The sequence below is a fragment of the Schistocerca americana genome, chromosome 3 (genome assembly GCF_021461395.2).
Source record: "Schistocerca americana isolate TAMUIC-IGC-003095 chromosome 3, iqSchAmer2.1, whole genome shotgun sequence".
Classification (NCBI taxonomy): domain Eukaryota; kingdom Metazoa; phylum Arthropoda; class Insecta; order Orthoptera; family Acrididae; genus Schistocerca; species Schistocerca americana.
Window position 1 is genome coordinate 877,799,238 of NC_060121.1, and position 23,772 is coordinate 877,823,009.

General features: G+C 44.2%; 1 protein-coding gene across 1 annotated transcript in view; it reads right to left on the reverse strand.

Annotated features, from left to right (window-relative positions):
- Positions 1-23,772, reverse strand: part of LOC124606457 (cGMP-specific 3',5'-cyclic phosphodiesterase) — a gene marked incomplete at its 3' end in the record, with an annotated part of 598,053 nt that overhangs the window by 353,153 nt on the left and 221,128 nt on the right. Inside the window, exon 6 of the mRNA XM_047138439.1 lies at positions 19,544-19,633. Coding sequence (XP_046994395.1) covers positions 19,544-19,633 — 90 coding nt within the window. The remainder of the gene's footprint in view (positions 1-19,543; positions 19,634-23,772) is intronic.

Here is a 23,772-nt window from a genome sequence, read left to right on the forward strand (position 1 = left end):
CGATGCAGAGTGCCCCTCTTGCAGAGTCTGCCACTTGAGTTTGCTAAACATCTCCGTAACACTATCACACTTACCAAATAACCCTGTGACGATACGCGCCGCTGTTCTTTGGATCTTCTCTATCTCCTCCGTCAACCCGACCTGGTACGGATCCCACACTGATGTACTCAAGTATAGGTCAAGTATAGGTCAAGTATACGTCGAACGAGTGTTTTGTAAGCCACCTCCTTTGTTGATGGACTACGTTTTCTAAGGACCCAATGAATCTCAACCTGGTACCCGCCTATCCAACAATTAATTTTATATGATCATTCCACTTCAAATCGTTCCGCATGCATACTCCCAGATATTTTACAGAAGTAACTGCTACCAGTGTTTGTTCCGCTATCATATAATCATACAATAAAGGCTCCTTCTTTGTATGTACTCGCAATACATTACATTTACCTATGTTAAGGGTCAGTTGCCACTCCCTGCACCAAGTGCCTATCCACTGCAGATCTTCCTGCATTTCGCTGCAATTTTCTAATGCTGCAACTTCTCTGTATACTACAGCATCATCCGCGAAAAGCCGCATGGAACTTCCGACACTATTATTAGGTCATTTATATGTATATAATGCTGAAGAAAAGAAATTTGATACGTACTGCTCATACAGAGAGACAGAGAATAGACTGTGTAACGCAGCATTTTTCATAGAAATAGATGTGGGGCGAGAAAGAGTAAGACTCTGAAGTGGACGGTCGTACAACATCGGGATGAAGTAGTGATGATGAAAATCAGTACTGAATTCGCTAGACAGGAAAACATGGCTGAGCCTTTTGGAGAAGGCATGTGGTCGATATGGCCTTTCCCATACTAAAGAGACAAGAGAAAAACATTGTGGCCACCTCTGTAGCCGAATTGTTAGCAAGGCTGTCGCTGCCTTCGGTACACAAGGACCCGGTTCGTTTCTCGGAACTTTGTCGGATTTTTCTGAGTTGTGGAGGTCCGGAACGCGGTTCACCTACTGGCAATAACAGGTTGACAGATTCGAGAGATGCTGATCACAAGTTTTACATCTACATGCATATTCCACAACCTACCGTATGGTGCGTGGCAGTGGGTACCTTGTACCTCTAATAGTCATTTCCTTTCCTGCTTCACTCGCAAATAGAGCGAGGGAAAAACGGCTATCTATGTGCCTTCGTACGAGCCATAATGTCTCTAATCTTATCTTAGTATTCCTAGCAGGAAATGTATGTTGTGAGTAGTAGAATCTTACCGCAGTCAGCCCCAAGCGCATGTCCTCTAAATTTTCTAAATAGTGCTCGTCGAAAAGAACGTCACGTACCCTCCAGTGATTCCCATATCAGTTCCCGAACTACGTCAGTGATACCTTCGTATTGTACGATCCTACCGGTAACAAATCTAGCAGCCCGCCTCCGAATTGTTCAAGTGTCTTCCTTTAATCCGACATGGTACGGATCTGAAACACTGGAGCAGCACTCAAGAATGGGCCGCAATAGCTCCTATATGCAGTCTCCTTTACGGGAGAACCAAACTTTCCTGACATTCTCCCAGTAAGTCAAAGTCGACCATTGTCCTTCTCTATCACAATCCTTACACATTAGTTCCATTTCATATCGCTCTGCAGCAATACGGCCAGATAGTTAATCGACGTGACTGTCTGAAGCAGGGCATTACTAATGCTGTATCCAAACATTATGGCCTTCGTTTTCCTACTCATCCGCATTAACTTACATTTTTCCACATTCACACCTAGCTACCATTCATCACACCAAGTAAAGATTTTGTCTAAGTCATCTTGTATGTTCCTACAGCCACTCAACTTCGACACCTTACCGTGTGCAGTAGCATCATCAGCAAATAACATCAGATTGCTGCCCACCCTGTCAGAGAGATAATCTATATACATAGAAAATAACAGTAGCCCTATCACATTTTACTGGGCACACCTGGCGATACCTTTGCCTCTGGTGAACACTCACCTTCGAGAGCAACAACTGGGTTCTGTTACGTAAGAAGTGTGCGAGCTACTCACATATCTGGAAACCTTTCCCGTATGCCTGTACCTTCTTTAACAGTCGGTGGTGGGGCACCGTGCCAGATGTGTAGTTCTAGACTGATCCTCGTACTGCCTCGTAGGCAGCAGCCGCCCAGTCAAAACAGGCTTAAGGCATACTCCGTGAGTGATGTTTACATTTACGAAAAACGGTATGGAATCTAGCACGAGATTTGTATGGTTTGTGAACACACTGTTGAATTGCTAAGAAATGAAATTAAATGATGGTATGACATTTTTAGCTGGGAGACCCCACTATGGTGTTGTTGAGCCGTCTGGTGTATATCTTTCTACCGGGGGGCTATAGTTAAACTGCAGCCACTCACAGAGGTCCAGTGTGACATGTAAATATCGTACGGCAGCCAAACTTGGCTGATATTCTGATGTGCTACTGTGGCAGCGATTTACTCTGCTGGCGCAAATCTGCTGCAGTGAATGCACCAAAGAAGTACGGAAATGTTTCCATATGTAACGCATTAGGAACGGGATATGACCAGAAAAGGGTCAAAAAAGTCCATAATGTTAGTTTTATTATCAACCAACTGATATGAAAACAGTGGTTTCCATATAATTGCCCCCCTCCAAAGCAGGAATCAGTACAAGGAGGCCTCTACACTGTGCGGAGATCACGATACACCTCACTGACCCTCTGGGTATATACTCTTCATAGAAGAACGGGCCGAGAATAAAAGTGCTTCTGAATCCACATCACAAAGTCACATACAGTGAGTGAAGTCGCTCTTTGTGAACAACAAGCTGTTTAACAGTATCCCAAATTCGGTATTTCCGTGTATTCACTGGACCATGTAGTTTAAAATCTGCCTCGTCGCTCCAGAGAATATTGTCGGTTACGTGTCATCGACTTCGGTCCGTGTCAGAAACCGAACAGCAAATTCAGAACGATGGGTGTGGATCATAAGGTTTCATTTGCTGCACCGTCTGAATCTTCTATGTGTACCAGTGTAAAATAGGCCACAAAACTTCCCGCAGTGTTGACCATGGGTTGGACAGTTTTCGTGACATGCACGAACGCTACCACTACCCGGGGCCAGTGCTGCATACTCGATTACAGTAGTTGTACCTCAACAATAACTTCCACCGGGATAGACCTACATCTACATCTACGTGATTACTCTGCAATTCACAATAAAATGCCTGGGAGAGGGTTCAATAAACCGCCTTCAAGCTGTCTCTCTACCTTTCCACTCTTGCACGGCGCGTGTGCGCAGTCCGGAACCGCGCGACTGCTACGGTCGCAGGTTCGAATCCTGCCTCGGGCATGGATGTGTGTGATGTCCTTAGGTTAGTTAGGTTTAAGTAGTTCTAGGTTCTAGGGGACTGATGACCACAGATGTTAAGTCCCATAGTGAACCTCTTGCCATTTGAACCTCTTGCACGGCGAGTGGGAAAAACGACCACTTAAATTTTTCTGTGCGTGCCTTGATTTCTCTTATTTTATCGTGATGATCATTTCTCCCTATGTAGGTGGGTGCCAACAGAATGTTTTCGCAATCGGAGTAGAAAACTGGTGATTGAAATTTCGCCTTTGTTATAATGGTTGCCACTCCAGTTCACGTATCATTTCTGTGGCACTATTTCCCCTATTTCGCGATAGTACAAAACGCCTGCCTCTTCCAGGCGCCACACCAAGCTCACCCGTGTATTTGAATTTCATTCTCATCTTCTTTAAATCATTTAAAGACATCGGGTCTCTCCTCAGATCTTTCAGTGGGCGACACTCTCTCAATACAGCGCTGTAATTTCTGCCGTTGACATAAAACAGTTTCACTAACGGCTCGTGGTCTCTCTTGTTGATAGCCACACTGTTCACTCACGTTATGGCTTGTCAGATGAAAGCGTGGTCATCATACCGTCATAAAAACAGTGTACAGCGTCAGGTTTGCACCTGGTGGCCACAATTGGAGCTAATGTTTTCTTCCAGCGCAAATCCTTTCCGCTTTAACGCTTTAGCATATTTGCCAAGTTTCGCTGCCGTACGATAATTACAGCCCACCCTGGACCTCCGTGAGAAACTGCTCCTTAATTATAACCACGCCGTATTTGACTGCGCTTCGGAAACTTGCGCGTCGATGATAAAATGATCAAAACAACGCAATACGCAGTCCTCGAGCGGATGAAATCTCCGATCCGGCTGGAAATCGAACTCGGGTCCCCCGGATGGCAACAGGCACCTGCGCCGATCACTCAACTACGCAGGCGGACAAACTGTTAAGAAAGCAGTTCTATTGGAATGGACTTGCATCTTCCGAGGAGGTGTATAGCTTGTAATGTTGACTGACCGGTGGGAAATGGGTCATGCCACGATTCGTGAAGAATTTGAGGTAGGGAGCCTGGGTTCAGCGAAGCTAAGGAGATAATTAGCAGTAAAATCACATTACTGTGTACTTTTTATTTGCATTAGTTAACTGAAAAGACCATCGTTGACACAATGAACGTACCATCTGTACTGTATCTTACAAAATGTGCCGAATGTGACGGCCATTAACCTCAATGCAGGCTTGACATCGGCGAAAAAGATTTTGATGCACCCTGAGAAATATCCCTGGAGTTTTTCGAATCACATCACAGGCACCTACAACTCTGGCAACTAACTCCACCTCCGTACCCACTGGGGTTTCATACACAAGTGGCTTTAGATATTCCCATAATGGCACTGAGTAATGAATAAGTCAGTCCTTGATTCATAGCACGTCCTGTCATGGTACAATGTAACTGGGATACAACAGAGCCGTCTTACATACAAGTAAAGTAAACAAAACCTGCATCATGACTTCCGTGTAATCAGGCTCATCCTCCTTGTTTCTCTGCAGAGATGAAGAGTGTACACGTAAAGAAATAGAACAGTACGTGTACACTTGTATGCATGTTAGTTGTATAAGCTGGAAAAAAGTAACGCTAGACAAAACGTGTCTTCTTAAGCTGGCTTCTCTGACCTCAGGTTCCATATCTCAAATTGTTCAGTGGAGCATTCTCTATGTCCTGTTACAGTTTTGCAAGCTCTTACGGAAACACCCTGTGTATAAACATTAACAGCTTGCTTGGGCCACATGTTCTTGGTGGTACTAACCAAGTTAAAACATAATACTACTAATAGCTGTAATTATTAGTCTGCAAATAAAGTAAATAATGATGTTATTTCGTATACTATGGTCAGCAGTCAGTAGAAATGTCTACACTTATACACCAACAACCTGTTCTGAACTACTCCCAGTAACGGTCGTCCTCAACAAGCCTTATAGCCCTAAACGTTTCGCAAATTGGTGCGTATTTTGTACAGCACTTGTAACAAAAATCAGCAACTCTATGCGTACATGTCACTTGGTAAAGCACAGCTGGCTGTTGTTATGGAAATGTGTGTTGCATATTGAAAGATTATTGGCTGTCATACATATTAATGACATCTGCTAAAGTGTTTACTGGTACATAATGTGATATAAACAATGAATTGAAAGCGTCTGTGTATGAGAGATGTTAATACGTGACTGCATGCAACAAATCACACGTTCTGGTTGTCATTCATCTGATTCCACCATTTTGTCATTACTCCCATATAGTACTCATAGGCGGTAATTACGGTTTATCCAACCGATATGTATTCGTTGACTAAAAATTTTAATTATTTTACAAAGAAAGAAGTCGCCATCTTCTGGCCCCTCTGTAACATACGGTATCCACATTTTGAATGGGAGAACACCATTGTGCTTCCAGTAAAGGTCCAGGATCTTCGGTGTCTTTAGTTTGTGATATGGCATCATCTGTAACCTCATATACACATTTGCATTATATGTGAAGCTCCTTTCGTTTTTATTAGGTGATGAATTTTGCTTACGGCGTTGCTGTTTGAGCTTTGTGTGCTACATCGATTCTGTCTGACTTAAAGGAGCGAATTATCTTCGCATATTCTACACGCTACCGCTACGGTCGCAGGTTCGAATCCTGCCTCGGGCATGGATGTGTGTGATGTCCTTAGGTTAGTTAGGTTTAAGTAGTTCTAAGTTCTAGGGGACTGATTACCTCAGATGTTAAGTCCAATAGTGCTCAGAGCCATTTGAACCATCTACGCGCTAAATTAATAAGTACCAGGTTATGAAGGTAATTCTTATCTGAACAGTAATTTTTGTAGGCAGCAGTGTCATCTATGGAAGTAACGACAGCGGTCACATTTCCACCATTTTGTCATTACCCCCATATAGTACTCATAGGTGGTAGTTACGGTTTATCCAACCGATTTGTATTCGTTGACAAAAAATTTTAATTATTTTCTTTTACAAATATGAAGAATGTTTATAGCGGCTAATTTTGAATTATTTTAAGCTGCTATTGCACATTTTTGCTTTTACAATGCTCCCAGACTGATTATTCTAGGTTTTTTAATACGTCGTGATCGCATGAATAGCTTCATTAGCTCCTTCCGTGGTCATGCAGTAGCCGATGGCTGGAGCTTCACCTGTTTAAGGCATAGCGTTCCTACGCCATCGACATTCCGCGAACGTACCTCTTGACATACGATCGAGCTCGACCTATTGTCTCTTCACACCACCTAATGATATAAATGTTCTGTATGATGTTACAACTTTTACTGTGTTTGTACATGTTAGTGTCACTTGTTTCTTTTTTGTTCCTATCGGAAATGTAAACTTCAATCTAGATCGCTGTATTTCCAATAATGTTACAGGAAGTGTTACAGGAACGCGACCGGCTTTGGTGGTAGAAGTCGCCATCTTCTGGCCCCTCTGTAACATACGGTATCCACATTTTGAATGGGAGAACACCATTGTGCTTCCAGTAAAGGTCCAGGATCTTCGGTGTCTTTAGTTTGTGATATGGCATCAATTTAATTGGTAGTAGGAAGTAAGGTCTTGAGATACCGTCTTCTCTACTGTTTTAATCCTTCCTACCTGTTTCTTGCGTCTCTCTGTGGTTTTCTTGTCTTCTTTCGTCCATTGTAGTGTTTGTTGTCTTTCTGTAGTTCTTGTGGCTCTTTCTTTCCTCCAGGTTCTGTGCGAAAAGTCTTGTTTGTTTTATTGTCTCCCTCCTGGATTTGTTTTATAGGAACGAGCAAGGGACCGATGACCAAACAGTCTGCTCTCTCCCCCCCCCCCCCCCACCCCTTTAAACCAACCAAACAACCATCTTAAGACCTTACTTCCTACTACCATTTACGTTGTTGCCGTACAGTCGTACATACCACAGACGAAAGACACCCAAGATTCTCGACCTTTACTGGAAGTATAATGGTGTTCTGTCTGACTTAAAGGGACGAATTATCTTCACATATTCTATGCGCTACCGCTACGGTAGCAGGTTCGAATCCTGCCTCGGGCATGGATGTGTGTGACGTCCTTAGGTTAGTTAGTTACAGAGGGTCCTGTAGATAACCCTTTACAAATGAATACAGCTAATAGTTTAAAAAATTATTAAAAATCTGAAGTTAGTATGTACGTAAGTTAAAAATCTATAGACGCAGGTGTTCATAAATAAAGTTTGTATCCCGGTTTGAAATTTAGCTTTCCTGTCTGTCAAGTCTCTACACCACTAAATAAATGAAGAATTATTTTAGCGCCAACTTTACTCTTCCATTTCTGAGTTAACCACAGTCTATAACTTTGTAACTATCCTTATTTTATTTCTTGAGAAGAATTGTGGATGGTTTAAAATAAAGTCCGTGAACGAATTTGTATGTTGTGAAGTTAAATATTTTTATACAAGATGATTGTACATAGATGCTCCGCAAGGCACCGTACGGTGCGTGGCGGAGGGTACCCTGTATCACTACTAGTCATTTCCCTTCCCTTTCTACTTGCAAATAGAGCGAGGGAGAAACTACTATCTGTATGCCTCCGTGTGAGCCCTAGTACCTCGTATCTTATCGTCGTGGTCCTTACGTGCAATGTATGTAGCCGGCAGTAGAATACTTAGACTGCAGCTTCAAATGCCGGTTCTCTAAATTTTCGCAATAGTGTTTTTCGAAAAGAACGTCGTCTTCCCTCTAGGGATTCCGATTTGAGTTCCCGTAGCATCTCTGTCACACTTACGTGTTGTTGGAAACTATGAGTAACAAATCTAGCAGCCCGCCTCTGGTCTGCTTCGATGTCTGCCTTCAGTCCGGCGTGGTACGGATCCCAGACACTCTAGCAGTACTCAAAGGACCAGCGTACCATATGCGGCCTCCTTTACAGGTGAACCACTATTTCCTAAAATTCTCCCAATAAACCGAAGTCGACCATTCGCCTTCCCTAACACAGTTCTCACGTGCTCGTTCTCCCTCGTATCGCTCTGCAACGTTACGCCCAGGTATTCAAACGACACGACTGTGTCAAGCAGGAAGCTAATACTAATGTATCCCAACATTACACGTTTGATATTCCTACTCATCCGCATTAACATACATTTTTCCACATTTAGGGCTAGCTGTCATTCATCACACCAACTGGAAATTTTGTCGAAGTCGTCTTGTGTCTTCCTGCGGTCACTCAACTTCGACACCTTACCGTTCACCACGGTACCGTCAGCAATCCACCACAGCTTGCTGCCCACCCTGTCCACCAGATCATTTATGTACAATGTACACTACTGGCCATTAAAATTGCTACACCACGAAGATGACGTACTACAGACGCGAAATTTAACCGACAGGAAGAAGATGCTGTGATATGCAAATGATTAGCTTTTCAGAGCATTCACAAAACGTCGGCGCCGGTGGCGACACCTACAACGTGCTGACAATGAGGAAAGTTTCCAACCGATTTCTCATACACAAACAGCAGCTGACCGGCGTTGCCTGGTGAAACGTTGTTGTGATGCCTCGTGTAAGGATGAGAAATGCGTACCATCACGTTTCCGACTTTGATAAAGGTCGGATTGTAGCCTATCGCGATTGCACCTTAGCGTATCGCGACATTGCTGCTCGCGTTGGTCGAGATCCAATGACTGTTAGCAGAATATGGAATCGGTGGGTTCAGGAGGGTAATACGGAACGCCGTGCTGGATCCCAACGGCCTCGTATCACTAGCAGTCGAGATGACAGGCATCTTATCCGCATGGCTGTAACGGATCGTGCAGCCACGTCTCGATCCCTGAGTCAACAGACAGGGACGTTTGCAAGACAACAACCATCTGCACGAACAGTTGGACGACGTTTGCAGCAGCATGGACTATCAGCTCGGAGACCGTGGCTGCGGTTACCCTTGACGCTGTATCACAGACAGGAGCGCCAGCGAGGGTGTACTCAACGACGAACGTGGGTGCACGAACGGCAAAACGTCATTTTTTCGGATGAATCCAGGTTTTGTTTACAGCATCATCATGGTCGCATCCGTGTTTGGCGACATTGCGGTGAACGCACATTGGAAGGGTGTATTCGTCATCGCCATACTGGCATATCACCTGGCGTGATGGTATGGGGTGCCATTGGTTACACGTCTCGGTCACCTCTTGTTCGCATTGACGGCACTTTGAACAGTGGACGTTAGATTTCAGATGTGTTACGACCCGTGGCTCTACCCTTCATTCGATCCTTGTGAAACCCTACATTTCAGCAGGATAATGCACGACCGCATGTTGCAGGTCCTATACGGGCCTTTCTGGATACAGAAAATGTTCGACTGCTGCCCTGGCCAGAACATTCTCCAGATCTCTCACCAATTGGAAACGTCTGGTCATTGGTGGCCGAGCCACTGGCTCGTCACAATACGCCAGTCACTACTCTTGATGAACTGCGGTATCGTGTTGAAGCTGCATGGGCAGCTGTACCTGTACATGCCATCCAAGGTCTGTTTGACTCAATGCCCAGGAGTATCAAGGCCGTTTTTACGGCCAGAGATGGTTGTTCCTGGTACTGATTTCTTAGGATCTATACACCCAAATTGCGTGAAAATGTAATCACATGTCAGTTCTACTATAATAAATTTGTCCAATGAATACCCGTTTATCATCTGCATTTCTTCTTGGTGTAGCAATTTTAATGGCCAGTAGTGTACATAGAGAACAACAGCGGTCCCATCACACTTACTTGCCGGCCGCGGTGGTCTAGCGGTTCAGGCGCTCAGTCCGGAACCGCGCGACTGCTACGGTCGCAGGTTCGAATCCTGCCTCGGGCATGGATGTGTGTGATGTCCTTAGGATAGTTAGGTTTAAGTAGGTCTAAGTTCTAGGGGACTGATGACCACAGATGTTAAGTCCCATAGTGCTCCGATCCATTTTGAACACTTCCTTGGGGCACTCCTGACGGTACCCTGGTCGAGGACAACATACTAGATTCTATTATTTAAGAAGTCTTCGAGCTTCTCGCTTATCAGTGAACTTGTTCCATATGCCCGTACCTTTATTAACAGCCTTAAATGGGGCACCGCGTCCAATGCTTTCTGGAAATCTAGAAGTATGGAATCTGCCTGTTGCCCTTCATCCACTGTTCGTAGCATACCATGTGAGAAAAGGGCAAGCTGAGTTTCGCACGAGAGATGCTTTCCGAAACCATACTGATTCGTGGACATAATTTTCTCAGTCTCAAAAAAAGTTTATTATATTCGAACTGATAACATGTGCAAGAATTCTGCAGCAAACAAAAGTTAGGGATATTGGTCTTTAATTTTGCGGGTTCGTTCTTTTACCCTTCTTATGTACTGGAGTCACCTGCGCTTTTTTCCAGTCGCTTGTGACTTCGCGCTTGGCCAGAGATTCGCGATAAATGCAAGCTAGGTAAGGGGCAAACGCCTTAGAGTATTCTTTGTAAAATGGAACTTGGACTCTATCCGAACCTGGTCATTTATTTGCTTACATATCTTTCAATTGTGTTTCTATACCAGGGATACTTATTCCTATGTCGTCCATACGGGGCTTTGTCCTATGGTCAAATGATAATATGTTTGAACGATTCTCCCGTGCGAACGATTTCTTGAACGTGAAATTTAAAACTTCGGCTTTCTATTTGCTACCTTCAACTGCCACATCAGACTGGTGAACAAGGGAGTGAATGGAAGCTTTGGATCCGTTTAGCGATTTTACCTAGGACCAGAATTTTCTCGGGTTCTCTTCCAGATCTTTTGCTAAGGTGTGACGGTAGTAGTTGTTGTACACCTCGCGCATAGTTCTTTTCACTGACGCACGAATCTCTACTAACCTTCGCTTGTAGTCATTTATGTATTCCCTTTTGTACCGAGAGTGCAACAGCCTCTGCCTCTTCAGCATCCTCTGTATTTAAACCATAGTGGATCTTTCCCATCCTTTATCCACTTACTAGGCACAAAACCCTCCAGACCACGATGTACAATCTGTTTAAACTTTGCCCATAATTCCTCTACCCCCACGTGAATGGAACTACCTGATGGCATTTCACTGTCCAAGTGAGATGTTAATAGCTGCTTATCTGCTCTATTTAGCAGAAACACTCTCCTAGCCTTCTTGACTTATTTATTAACTTTCGTAATCATAGTTGCTATAATGACATCATCCTAGACGATATATGCATATTATTCTTACAACACGCTTTTGTCCAATAGTATCTTTAGATTTCATACTTGAAATACCCGAGGATGTATCAATATAAATCAAAAAGAAAAAGATTCCCTTGCATTGTCAAAGACGGTCAATGTTAAACACATTAATTTGTCCGTGATAATGGCGTTTGAGTTCTGTGGGTACGGATTAAATTACTTTTAAAGCTGCACTGTTCAGCCATTTTTTTAACTTTATTTATGCCAAGATAGGTTTCGGGTTATCTTTATTCTTCAACTGGCGTAAAATAGTCATACATTTTTGGTCAGCAAGAGCATGTCGATTGTGTTTTTGATGCTGCAGCTGTCCTGTGTAAAGCAACAATTTCTTAGCTGCCTAATTTTCCCCCAGTGGTATATTAACTACTTACTTGTAACCAGATGCAACTGCATTCATTCTGTATCATGTCGCTCCTTCTTTCAGTATTATTTTCCTCTCTGGCACATTTTTATACTCACAGCAGAGCATTCGTCAGTGCTCGACACATACGTTTGTTTACATCGGGAACACCAGAATTGAACTTACGATTTTCGTATTCTTTCGTAAGACGCTACTGAAATCAGTTGTGTAATTGGAGTTGCCCGCATCTCGTGGTCGTGCGGTAGCGTTCTCGCTTCCCACGCCAGGGTTCCCGGGTTCGATTCCCGGCGGGGTCAGGGATTTTCTCTGCCTCGTGATGGCTGGGTGTTGTGTGCTGTCCTTAGGTTAGTTAGGTTTAAGTAGTTCTAAGTTCTAGGGGACTGATGACCATAGATGTTAAGTCCCATAGTGCTCAGAGCCATTTGAACCACTTTTTTTTGTAATTGGAGTTGATGTTGACGACCATGTACCAGCATGTGAATGAGTGGAAACACTGAAGTAGGTATGGTGTAGTATGCATTTACTCAGCGTACTATAAAAGTATCATAATCACTAGGAGTAGCTTATCATGCATTTTCTTTTACATACCATATTTTGATGTGATTTATCCAAGAAGTTAGTATTATATTTATGCTACCTGAAGTTCCATTGCTGCACAAAGCATATACGAACAACAAAGAAAATGTGTGAAAATGAAAAATTGAAAACTTGTTGTCGTAAATAAAGTTAAATAAAACAGCTAGTTGGTGTAGTTGTTGAAGTAATGTTTGGTTTGATGCGGGCAGTACTGACGTTGTATCAGAGTAACACAGTTTGCCGGCATCTATTGCTTGGTGAGCCGTTTGTAGTTAAATTGCTCACACATGCTGTTCGAGTGAACCACTGCGTGATTTCACCGCTGGGGGCTCCCTTTCAAAGTGCGGGGGATAATCAAAGAGTTACAAAGGCCTGATCGGCCACGGCGGATTACAGCCAGTGGCGAACGCCAGGCGTTACCTGTTGCTCAGAGCAATAGCGGGAGCTCGCCGAACGGTACTCACCTGCAGCGAATTAGCAAAACACAGCGAGACGCTAAATACCGATACGGAAATAACACCAGTCGTCATCGTGGTTGTGGTTCATGTCCACGAAGGACGATAATGTGATTAGTAAGAGAACACCTAAATACCCGAACATGTAGATCTGTGGATGTTTACGGAAGGAAGCAGTCGAGTAAAGCCGCGTTTTATTCTTTGATGAGTCGCGATTTTGTATTCACCCTGTCAGTTATTGAGAAAAAGAAAGAGCGCCAAACTGAATACATCCCTCAGTGTTCAGACCGAGTGACACCATTCTTTGACAGATAAGACAGACTGAGCTTTTATCAAGTTATGCCTTTCACGGTATTTTTCTTTTTACGGGAGTCTATGCACAACTCATACAACTTAGCTGATGTACGAAGTGCTACAAACGGAGGGGGTTCTTATCAAGTGGAAAATTAAACAGAGGAAATATAGAATTACGAGACAGAATGGCTGGCCAGATGGGGACACACATGTAAAAGTAGAAAGAAAACCATACTTGCTTTGGGAAGTGTAAGTTTCTTCCTCACCGAGGCAAGAGGGAGAGGTCTCGGCTCGTTGGAAGGGAAGAGCAAGCCATTTGGATACATGCTAACAAGGATCTGCATGTTCTGCAGAGGAGGGGTAGTAAAGATGAAGGAGGGGGCGTCAGAGACAGCAGGAGATCGAAGGTAGTACACTGCTAAGCACTGCGCCAGGTTGAGTCCAGAGGTGATAGGAGGAGAGAGTGAGATGTGAAGACGGATTAACGGGGAAGAGAAATGAAGTGAGGAATCAATAGTGCTATCTGTATTATTAAACAGATAAAATTCACCCAATTTCAATTACAGTTTGTCTGTCTAATGACTCTCAGAGTCTAGAAAATATGTGATTGTCATTATTCCTTATAATTACTCGCCGAATTTTAAAATTTGAGATTATGTCATAATACGCCCATTAAGAGATGTTAATATAATATTACGTTAGAGGTTTAACATAATATGTCAGGTATTAATGTTAGAAAATTGTAGATGTCTTGAGGCAGGCACTAACACATGGCCCGCATATTACCCACACTATATTCATCCAGTATTTCAGAATGAGAGCCCTTTGCGACTTGCAATGAATTTTGCACATAATTTCGAAACTTTTCGAAACTTTTCCTTGCTGAAACACCCACAAATAATCCAAAGAAAAAAGTTTAATGCTTGCTACACTTTCGCTGTCCATGCAGGAAAGCCTCGGCATCAGACATGAAGTTTAAATTTATTAGGTCGTACTCCTTTACTATCTACTTCATTCGGAAAACAATTTTCAAACAATGTCAATATACAGGGTGGTCCATTGATAGTGAGCGGGCCAAATCTCTCACGAAATAAGCGTCAAACCAAAAAACTACAAAGAACGAAACTCGTCTAACTTGAAGGGGGAAACCAGTTGGCGCTATGGTTGGCCCGCTAGATGGCGCTGCCATAGGTCAAACGGATATCAAGTGCGTTTATTTAAATAGGAACCCGCATTTTTTATTACATATTCGTGTAGTACGTAAATAAATATGAATGTTTTACTTAGATCACTTTTTTCGCTTTGTGATAGATTGCGCTGTAATAGTCACAAACATATGGCTAACAAATTTAGACGAACAGTTGGTAGCAGGTAGGTTTTTTAAATTAAAATAAAGAACGTAGGTACGTTTGAGCATTTTATTTCGGTTGCTCCAATATGATACATGTACTTTTGTGAACTTATCTTTTCTGAGAACGCATGCTGTTACAGCGTGATTACCTGTAAATACCACATTAATGCAATAAATGCTCAAAATGATGTCCGTCAATCTCAATGCATTTGGCAATACGTGTAACGACTTTCCTCTCAACAGCGACTAGTTCGCCATCCGTAATGTTCGCACATGCATTGACAATGCGCTGACGCATGTTGTCAGGCGTTGTCGGTGGATCACGATAGCAAATATCCTTCAACTTTTCCGAGAGAAAGAAGTCCTGGGACGTCAGATCCGGTGAACGTGCGGGCCATGGTATGGTGCTTCGACGACCAATTCACCTGTCATAAAATATACTATTCAATACCGCTTCAACCGCACGCGAGCTAAGTGCCGGACTTCCATCACGTTGGAAGTAGGGGCTACATCGCCATTCCGTCTTGCAGTGAAACATCTTGTAGTAACATCTGTAGAATATTACGTAGGAAATCAGCATACATTGCACCATTTAGATTGTCATCGATAAAATGGGGGCCAATTATCCTTCCTCCCATAATGCCGCACCATACATTAACCCGCCAAAGTCGCTGATCTTCCACTTGTCGCAGCGATCGTGGATTTTCCGTTGCCCAATAGTGCATATTATGCCGGTTTACGTTACCGCTGTTGGTGAAAGACGCTTCGTCGCTAAATAGAACGCGTGCAAAAAATCTGTAATCGTCTAGTAATTTCTCTTGTGCACAGTGGCAGAACTGTACACGACGTTCAAAGTGGTCGGCATGTAATTCCTGGTGCATAGAAATATGGTACGGGTTCAATCGATGTTGATATAGCATTCTCAACACCGACGTTTTTGAGATTCCCGATTCTCGCGCAATTTGTGTGCTACTGGTGCGCGACAGCAGCTAAAACACCTACTTGGGCATCATCATTTGTTGCAGGTCGTGGTTGACGTTTCACATGTGGAACACTTCCTCTTTCCTTAAATAACGTAACTATCTGGCGAACGGTTCGGACACTTGGATGATGTCCAAGATACCGAGCAGCACACATAGCACACGCCCGTTGGGCATTTTGATAACAATAGCCATACATGGACACGATATCGACCTTTTCCGCAATTGGTAAACGGTCTATTTTAACATAGGTAATGTATCACGAAGCAAATACCGTCCGCACTGGCGGAAGATACGTCATACCACGTACTTCTACGTTTGTGACTATTACAGCGCCATCTATCACAAAGCGAAAAAAGTGGTCCAACTAAAACATTCATATTTCCATATGTACTACACGAATATGTAATAAAAAATGGGGGTTCCTATTTTTAAAAAACGCCGTTGATATCCGTTTGACCTATGGCAGCACCATCTAGCGGGCCAACCATAGCGCCATCTGGTTTCCCCCTTCAAGCTAGACGAGTTTCGTTCTTTGTAGATTTTTCGTTTGTTGCTTATTTCGTGAGATGTTTGGCCCAGTCACTATCAATGGACCACCCTGTATACCACTGAATGTATCTGCACAACTATACTAAGGGGAAGAAAATTCCATCACAAGGCAGGAGTTCTGTGAGATAAACGAAAGTTGGTAGTGCTATGAGAATAAAAATCAAGTTTGCTTTAAATAGGTGCTGTAGCGGTCGTAAGCGTTAGTTACCTTCGATAATGGACATTGTGAGTTGGTGTTAGTTAAGATGCCTTTGAGACGACGAAGATGCCGTTATCAACAGCTCACAGAGCTTGAACTACGTCCCGTGGCAGGTCTGAGAGAAGCTGGATGTTCCTCCCGCTACATTGCATAAAGACTTGGCAGGAATGTAGCCGCTGCCAATGATTGCTGCCTCTGGACGGCCACGTGGCACTACCGAGAGGGAAGATTATCGTATTCGGTGCATAACTCTAACTCATCGTACTGCATCTGCAGCAGCAGGTTGAGCAGCAGTTGTCTGCACAGTGACACGACGAACTGTTACAAATCGGTTACTTTTAAGGACAGTTCAGAGCCAGACGCCCTCCTGGGCGAATTCCATTGACCCCAAACCGTCGCCGTTTGCGACTTCAATAGTGTCAAGCGAGAGCTAATTGGAGGGCGGAATGGAGGTCTGTTGCTTTTTCTAGTGAAAGCCGTTTCTATCTCGGTGACATTGATGGCCGTGTGTTGCTTAGGAGGATGATAGCTGAGCGTCTGCAACCAACCTGTTTGCGTCCTAGACACGCTGGACCTACACCTGGAGTTATGGTCTAGGGTGCAATTTTCGTATGGTAGCAGGAGCAATCTCGTGGTTTTCCCACACACTTTCACTGTAAATCTGTGCGTCAATCTGGTGATGCCTCCTGTTGTGCTGCCACTCATGAACAGCATTCCAGGGTGTGTTTTCCAACACGATAACACTCGCTTCGATATCGCTGTTGTAACCCAACATGCTCTACAGTGTGTCGATATATTATTGCCTTGACCAGCTTGATCACCAGACCTGCCTCTATTCGAGCAAACATGGGACACCATCGGACGAAAACTCCCACGTCATTCACAAACAGCATTAACCGTCCCTATATTGACTGACCAAGTGCCAAAGGAATGGAACTCCATCCCACAAACTGACATCTGGCACCTGTACTACACAGTGCATGCTTGCATTCAACAATGTGGGAGTTAATACGGTTATTAATGTACCAGCGGTTCACATTTGCAGTGGCTTATCTCGTGCTTACATTAACCAGTGATCTTTCGATGTTAATAACTTAAATACACAACTGGCCATTAAAATTGCTACACCAATGCCGATGATAAACGGGTATTCATTGGACAAATATATTATACTAGAACTGACATGTGATTACATTTTCACGCAGTTTGGGTGCATAGATCCTGAGAAATTAATACCCAGAACAAGCATCTCTGGCCGTAATAACGGCCTTGATACTCCTGGGCATTGAGCCAAACAGAGCTTCGATGGCGTGTACAGCTACAGCTGCCCATGCAGCTTCAACACGATAATACAGTTCATCAAGTGTAGTGACTAGCGTATTGTGGCGAGCCAGTTGCTCGGTCACCAATGACCAGACGTTTTCAATTGGTGAGAGATCTGGAGAATGTGCTGGCCATGGCAGCAGTCGAACATTTTCTGTATCCAGAAAGGTCCGTACAGGACCTGCAACATGCGGTCGTGCATTATCCTGCTGAAATGTAGGGTTACGCAGGGATCGAATGAAGGGTAGAGCCACGGGTCGTAACACATCTGAAATGTAACGTCCACTGTTCAAAGTGCCGTCAATGCGAACAAGAGGTGACCGAGACGTGTAACCAATGGCACCCCATACCATCACACAGGGTGATACGCCAATATGGCGATGACGAATACACACTTCCAATGTGCGTTCACCGCGATGTCGCCAAACACGAATGCGACCATGATGATGCTGTAAACAAAACCTGAGTTCATCCGAAAAAATGACGTTTTGCCATTCGTGCACCCCGGTTCGTCGTTGAGTACACCATCGGAGGCGCTCCTGTCTGTGATGCAGCGTCAAGGGTAACTGCAGCCATGGTTTCGGAGATGACAGTCCATGCTGCTGCAAACGTCATCGAACTGTTCGTGCAGATGGTTGTTGTCTTGCAAACGTCCCTGTCTGTTGACTCGGGGATCGAGACGTGGCTGCACGATCCGTTACAGCCATGCGGATAAGATGCCTGTCATCTCGAATGCTAGTGATACGAGGCCGTTGGGATCCAGCACGTCTTTCCGTATTACCCTCCTGAACCCAACGATTCCATATTCTGCTAACAGTCATTGAATCTCGACCAACGTGAGCAGCAATGTCGCGATGCGATAAACTGCAATCGTGATAGGCTACAATCCGACCTTTATCAAAGTCGGAAACGTGATGGTACGCATTTCTCCTGCTTACACGAGGCATCACAACAACGTTTCACCAGGCAACGCCGGTCAACTGCTATTTGTGTATGAGAAATCGGATGGAAACGTTCCTCTTGTCAGCACGTTGTAGGTGTCGCCACCGGCGCCAACCTTGTGTGAATGGTCTGAAAAGCTAATCATTTGCATATCACGGCATCTTCTTCGAGTCGTCTAAATCTGGCGTCTGTAGCACGTCATCTTCGTGTTGTAGCGATTATAATGGCCATTAGTGTATATCACCTAGACAAATGTGTTCCCGAAATTTCGTTACACTACATTAATAATTTTTAGTGTTGCCATTTTTTTCCGTCAGCGTATGTTGCCGAAATTTCATTACTCTACATTAATTATTTCTTGGTGTTGGGGTTTTCTCCGTCAGTGTATATCATTGTACGACTCACAGTTTAGGATATGTGGCGTCATAAACACTGGGCCCGAAAAGACATGATTTTGATTAAGACGGAGCGCAGTTTACCGAGACTATGGTCATCCACTATTTGATAATATGAGCGCTTTGCGACTTCCAACAAAGTGTAAATATAATGTGAAACTAATAAAACTGAGACAGTTTGTGTTGTAGATCTTCAACTTTAAATTTTTTACATGCTTATCGCCAAAATTGTATTACATTAACTGGTTTGTAAAGTAATAAGATGTTTCAAGCTGTTTTATGCACGGGAATTCCATTTTTATCAAATCGGAGGCGGAGGTTCAGTGGTTGAGACTTAGGGACACGGACAGCTTGGATTGACATCAAAGTTGCCTAGGGAAGGGTCACAGCACTTTGAAAGCGACGGCCATTAAAACAGGAGCTTCAGCAGACGTGGTTTGCATGAGATTAATTTACATGGAGCTGGGAGGTAAAGAGAGAAAGGGGAGGGGAGATTTCACTTGCAGATCAGATCGGATGAGATCAGGCGAGTCCTCACCTGGTTTCTGCGGAACTCCAGCACGGACATCTCGAAGAGCTGCGCATTCTGGATGCCGATGCCGCAGAAGGTGAGGTAGCGCTGAAACACCTGCAAAACACGAAAACGCGGTGCGTGACGCACTGGTTCTGCTGTCTGTACAGTATGGGGGAAACATATTAGGTAGAGAAAAAAACATTGATATTATTTCTTAGATTATCGGTGTGATTTATCCTCGTATCTTTCCCAACAAAAAACAGGTGAATTAAAAGTAAAGGGCATAAATATAAGCACTATAGTAAAAAGAGTGTGGAAGGTTGTAGAGATATCTCAACACACAAATTAATAATCCATCATCATCATTATCGCCAGCCGTTTGCCATCTAATGCAAAGATAAGACTTTAAAAAAATGGTTCAAATAGCTCTGAGCACTATGGGACTTAACATTTGAGGTCATCAGTCCCCTAGAACTAAGAACTACTTAAACCTAACTAACCTAAGGACAGGACACACATCAATGCCCGAGGCAGGATTCGAACCTGCGACCGTAGCGGTCACGCAGTACCTGACTGAAGCGCCTAGAACCGTTCGGTCACACCGGCCGGCTAAAGAGTTCCTATACGCTTTTCCATTCATTACAATAGTCAGATTTATAGTCTAAATCCTGTATGTTTCCAGAAGTCGTTTACCATCTGATTTGTCGTCTTTCTCATATTCTCATGTAAAGTACATGTTCCTGTTATATCACTGACAAGGCAAACTCCCCATCGCACCCCTCCCCTCCACCCTCCCCTTCAGATGTAGACGCAGCGGTAAGACGGCCCAGTGGATAGCCCGTCAAAAACTGAGTAGAGATCAAACATGAAAACAGGAAGAAGGTGAACTGAACTGTAAAATAAGCAAAATAAAAACCGTGAACGGTCCAAGCTTAACAAGCGCAATATTGAGCGCATGTGAACAGCCGTGGCGTCGTAGTTAAGCGGTTAGCGCGTAGGACTGCCAATTGGGCCAACCGAGTTAGATATCCCTCCTGTCATTTATTTTTATTTTAGGACATTGTGAACTGTCCGTCCCGGCATTCAAATTGAAAGGTCTCTGTTGGATTCCTTTCATGTTAATTTCTTAAATACACTCCTGGAAATTGAAATAAGAACACCGTGAATTCATTGTCCCAGGAAGGGGAAACTTTATTGACACATTCCTGGGGTCAGATACATCACATGATCACACTGACAGAACCACAGGCACATAGACACAGGCAACAGAGCATGCACAATGTCGGCACTAGTACAGTGTATATCCACCTTTCGCAGCAATGCAGGCTGCTATTCTTCCATGGAGACGATCGTAGAGATGCTGGATGTAGTCCTGTGGAACGGCTTGCCATGCCATTTCCACCTGGCGCCTCAGTTGGACCAGCGTTCGTGCTGGACGTGCAGACCGCGTGAGACGACGCTTCATCCAGTCCCAAACATGCTCAATGGGGGACAGATCCGGAGATCTTGCTGGCCAGGGTAGTTGACTTACACCTTCTAGAGCACGTTGGGTGGCACGGGATACATGCGGAGTGTATTGTCCTGTTGGAACAGCAAGTTCCCTTGCCGGTCTAGGAATGGTAGAACGATGGGTTCGATGACGGTTTGGATGTACCGTGCACTATTCAGTGTCCCCTCGACGATCACCAGTGGTGTACGGCCAGTGTAGGAGATCGCTCCCCACACCATGATGCCGGGTGTTGGCCCTGTGTGCCTCGGTCGTATGCAGTCCTGATTGTGGCGCTCACCTGCACGGCGCCAAACACGCATACGACCATCATTGGCACCAAGGCAGAAGCGACTCTCATCGCTGAAGACGACACGTCTCCATTCGTCCCTCCATTCACGCCTGTCGCGACACCACTGGAGGCGGGCTGCACGATGTTGGGGCGTGAGCGGAGGACGGCCTAACGGTGTGCGAGACCGTAGCCCAGCTTCATGGAGACGGTTGCGAATGGTCTTCGCCGATACCCCAGGAGCAACAGTGTCCCTAATTTGCTGGGAAGTGGCGGTGCGGTCCCCTACGGCACTGCGTAGGATCCTACGGTCTTGGCGTGCATCCGTGCGTCGCTGCGGTCCGGTCCCAGGTCGACGGGCACGTGCACCTTCCGCCGACCACTGGCGACAACATCGATGTACTGTGGAGACCTCACGCCCCACGTGTTGAGCAATTCGGCGGTAAGTCCACCCGGCCTCCCGCATGCCCACTATACGCCCTCGCTCAAAGTCCGTCAACTGCACATACGATTCACGTCCACGCTGTCGCGGCATGCTACCAGTGTTAAAGACTGCGATGGAGCTCCGTATGCCACGGCAAACTGGCTGACACTGACGGCGGCGGTGCACAAATGCTGCGCAGCTAGCGCCATTCGACGGCCAACACCGCGGTTCCTGGTGTGTCCGCTGTGCCGTGCGTGTGATCATTGCTTGTACGGCCCTCTCGCAGTGTCCGGAGCAAGTATGGTGGGTCTGACACACCGGTGTCAATGTGTTCTTTTTTCCATTTCCAGGAGTGTATGTTGTCATTTACGGCTTAAATTCATCTTCTAAATTTACTGTGGTGTTTCTGACTCTATCTGGGAGGAGACTGAGCAGTGGAACGCGTTACTTTTACACATAAACAAGAACGATCTGTCACACTACTATACTTTAAAACACAGTTTATATGTAATTCATGTCACACAGTCTCATACGGAACCTACATCTGCTTTCTTTTATATACTGTATATGATAAGATACTGTCATCCCCCTTCCCTTCTGTGTGAAAGGATGAATGAGCAAATGTATTTCTAGTTGCATGCTTGATGGTAGCAGACAAGCCTGTCTGCTAGAGAACAGTAGGACCAACGTCGGAACAGGTAGCTATGCTTTATAAAAGCAAAGAGGTTTCTATTATTGGTATGGTCCTGTCTGTCCCTTGTCATGTTGGTATAGGAAGCTGCCTCTCAGGTCACTTCCGTTTAAATCTGTTAAGCACCTCGGTACGGGCCCAGATCAGTCTGTCTGCGGCGAGCGTCTGAAGTGGTAAGATCTCCGGCTAAGCGCGTGTCTGCTAAATCCGTAGGACAATGGATTTCTTAAGTTCAGCCTATCTGAAAATTTAATCACCTTTATTTCAGGTTTAGTTCTAAAATATCTAATGTTATCTTAAATTGCAACGCAGTGTAATTCGAGTGTGAAGTTCAGAATATCTTCCAGTAGTTCCTTTCTTACTACTTTGTGAGTAAAGTGGAACCACGTGTTGATGATCCTCAACTCTAACTAAGATCATCAATCTTAAATGCGAATGTGCGTGAAATTATAACGTCTCGTCTTGACAATATTTTTCAATATAGCAACTTTTCTTTATGTTCAACCCACGTGGGGTGTACTTTGTGAGACCAGTACCACGTGCTTATACAATTGTTTGACCCATCAGGTTAATAGTAAGACGATAGTAACCAGTTCGAGGTTTTTCTTTTGTAAATTTGTTTTAATTATCAAAATTATTGTGGAGCTACACCCTTTGTGTAAACCAAGTTGACCACGTGAAGCATGTTGTGTAATCATCAAAGTAGCCCTCCGCTATTCTTTTCGGGAACATTTCACAGAGAGTTAGTATGAATTTAGTATACCAGTGTGTGGTAATTTCATGACGGACAGGATTCCGCTGTGAACGTAACTTCTTTGCGTGAAAATTGAATCGGTTGGTTGTGGTTAATTTCCTCTTGCATATGTTTCAACGTTCTTCGTGTGTTATTTTATGAATGCAGTGTTGTATGCAGTCTCCCAATCTTGGCTCCATATTTGATGTGTTCCGCAAGATTACAAACTCACATTTTCACAATCCTAAATAAGGCACCAGTTTAGTTATGAATCAAGTTTAATATGCTGAAATTTTAACGGAACAATGATCAATGTTAAAATAAAAAAATTCTCAGTAATGCAAGGTTAACTTCCCCAGATAGCTCACAGCATTTAACCCGCTTTTATTGTCTTGAATATCAGCACCTATTTCAGAACAACTTAATGCATCAACATTACAAAATCATTGTTCTCTTTCTGTAGTCCTGGGAGTTGTCATACTATACATTGGTTATGAATACGAGTCATGTGGTAAGAATACGTTATCGCCGCAAGTAAACGTGATAAATAGTGAGAGCAGGCGAGATACCACATATACATCTCACAGAAATCAAAACGGTTGTTCAAATGGCTCTGAGCACTATGGGACT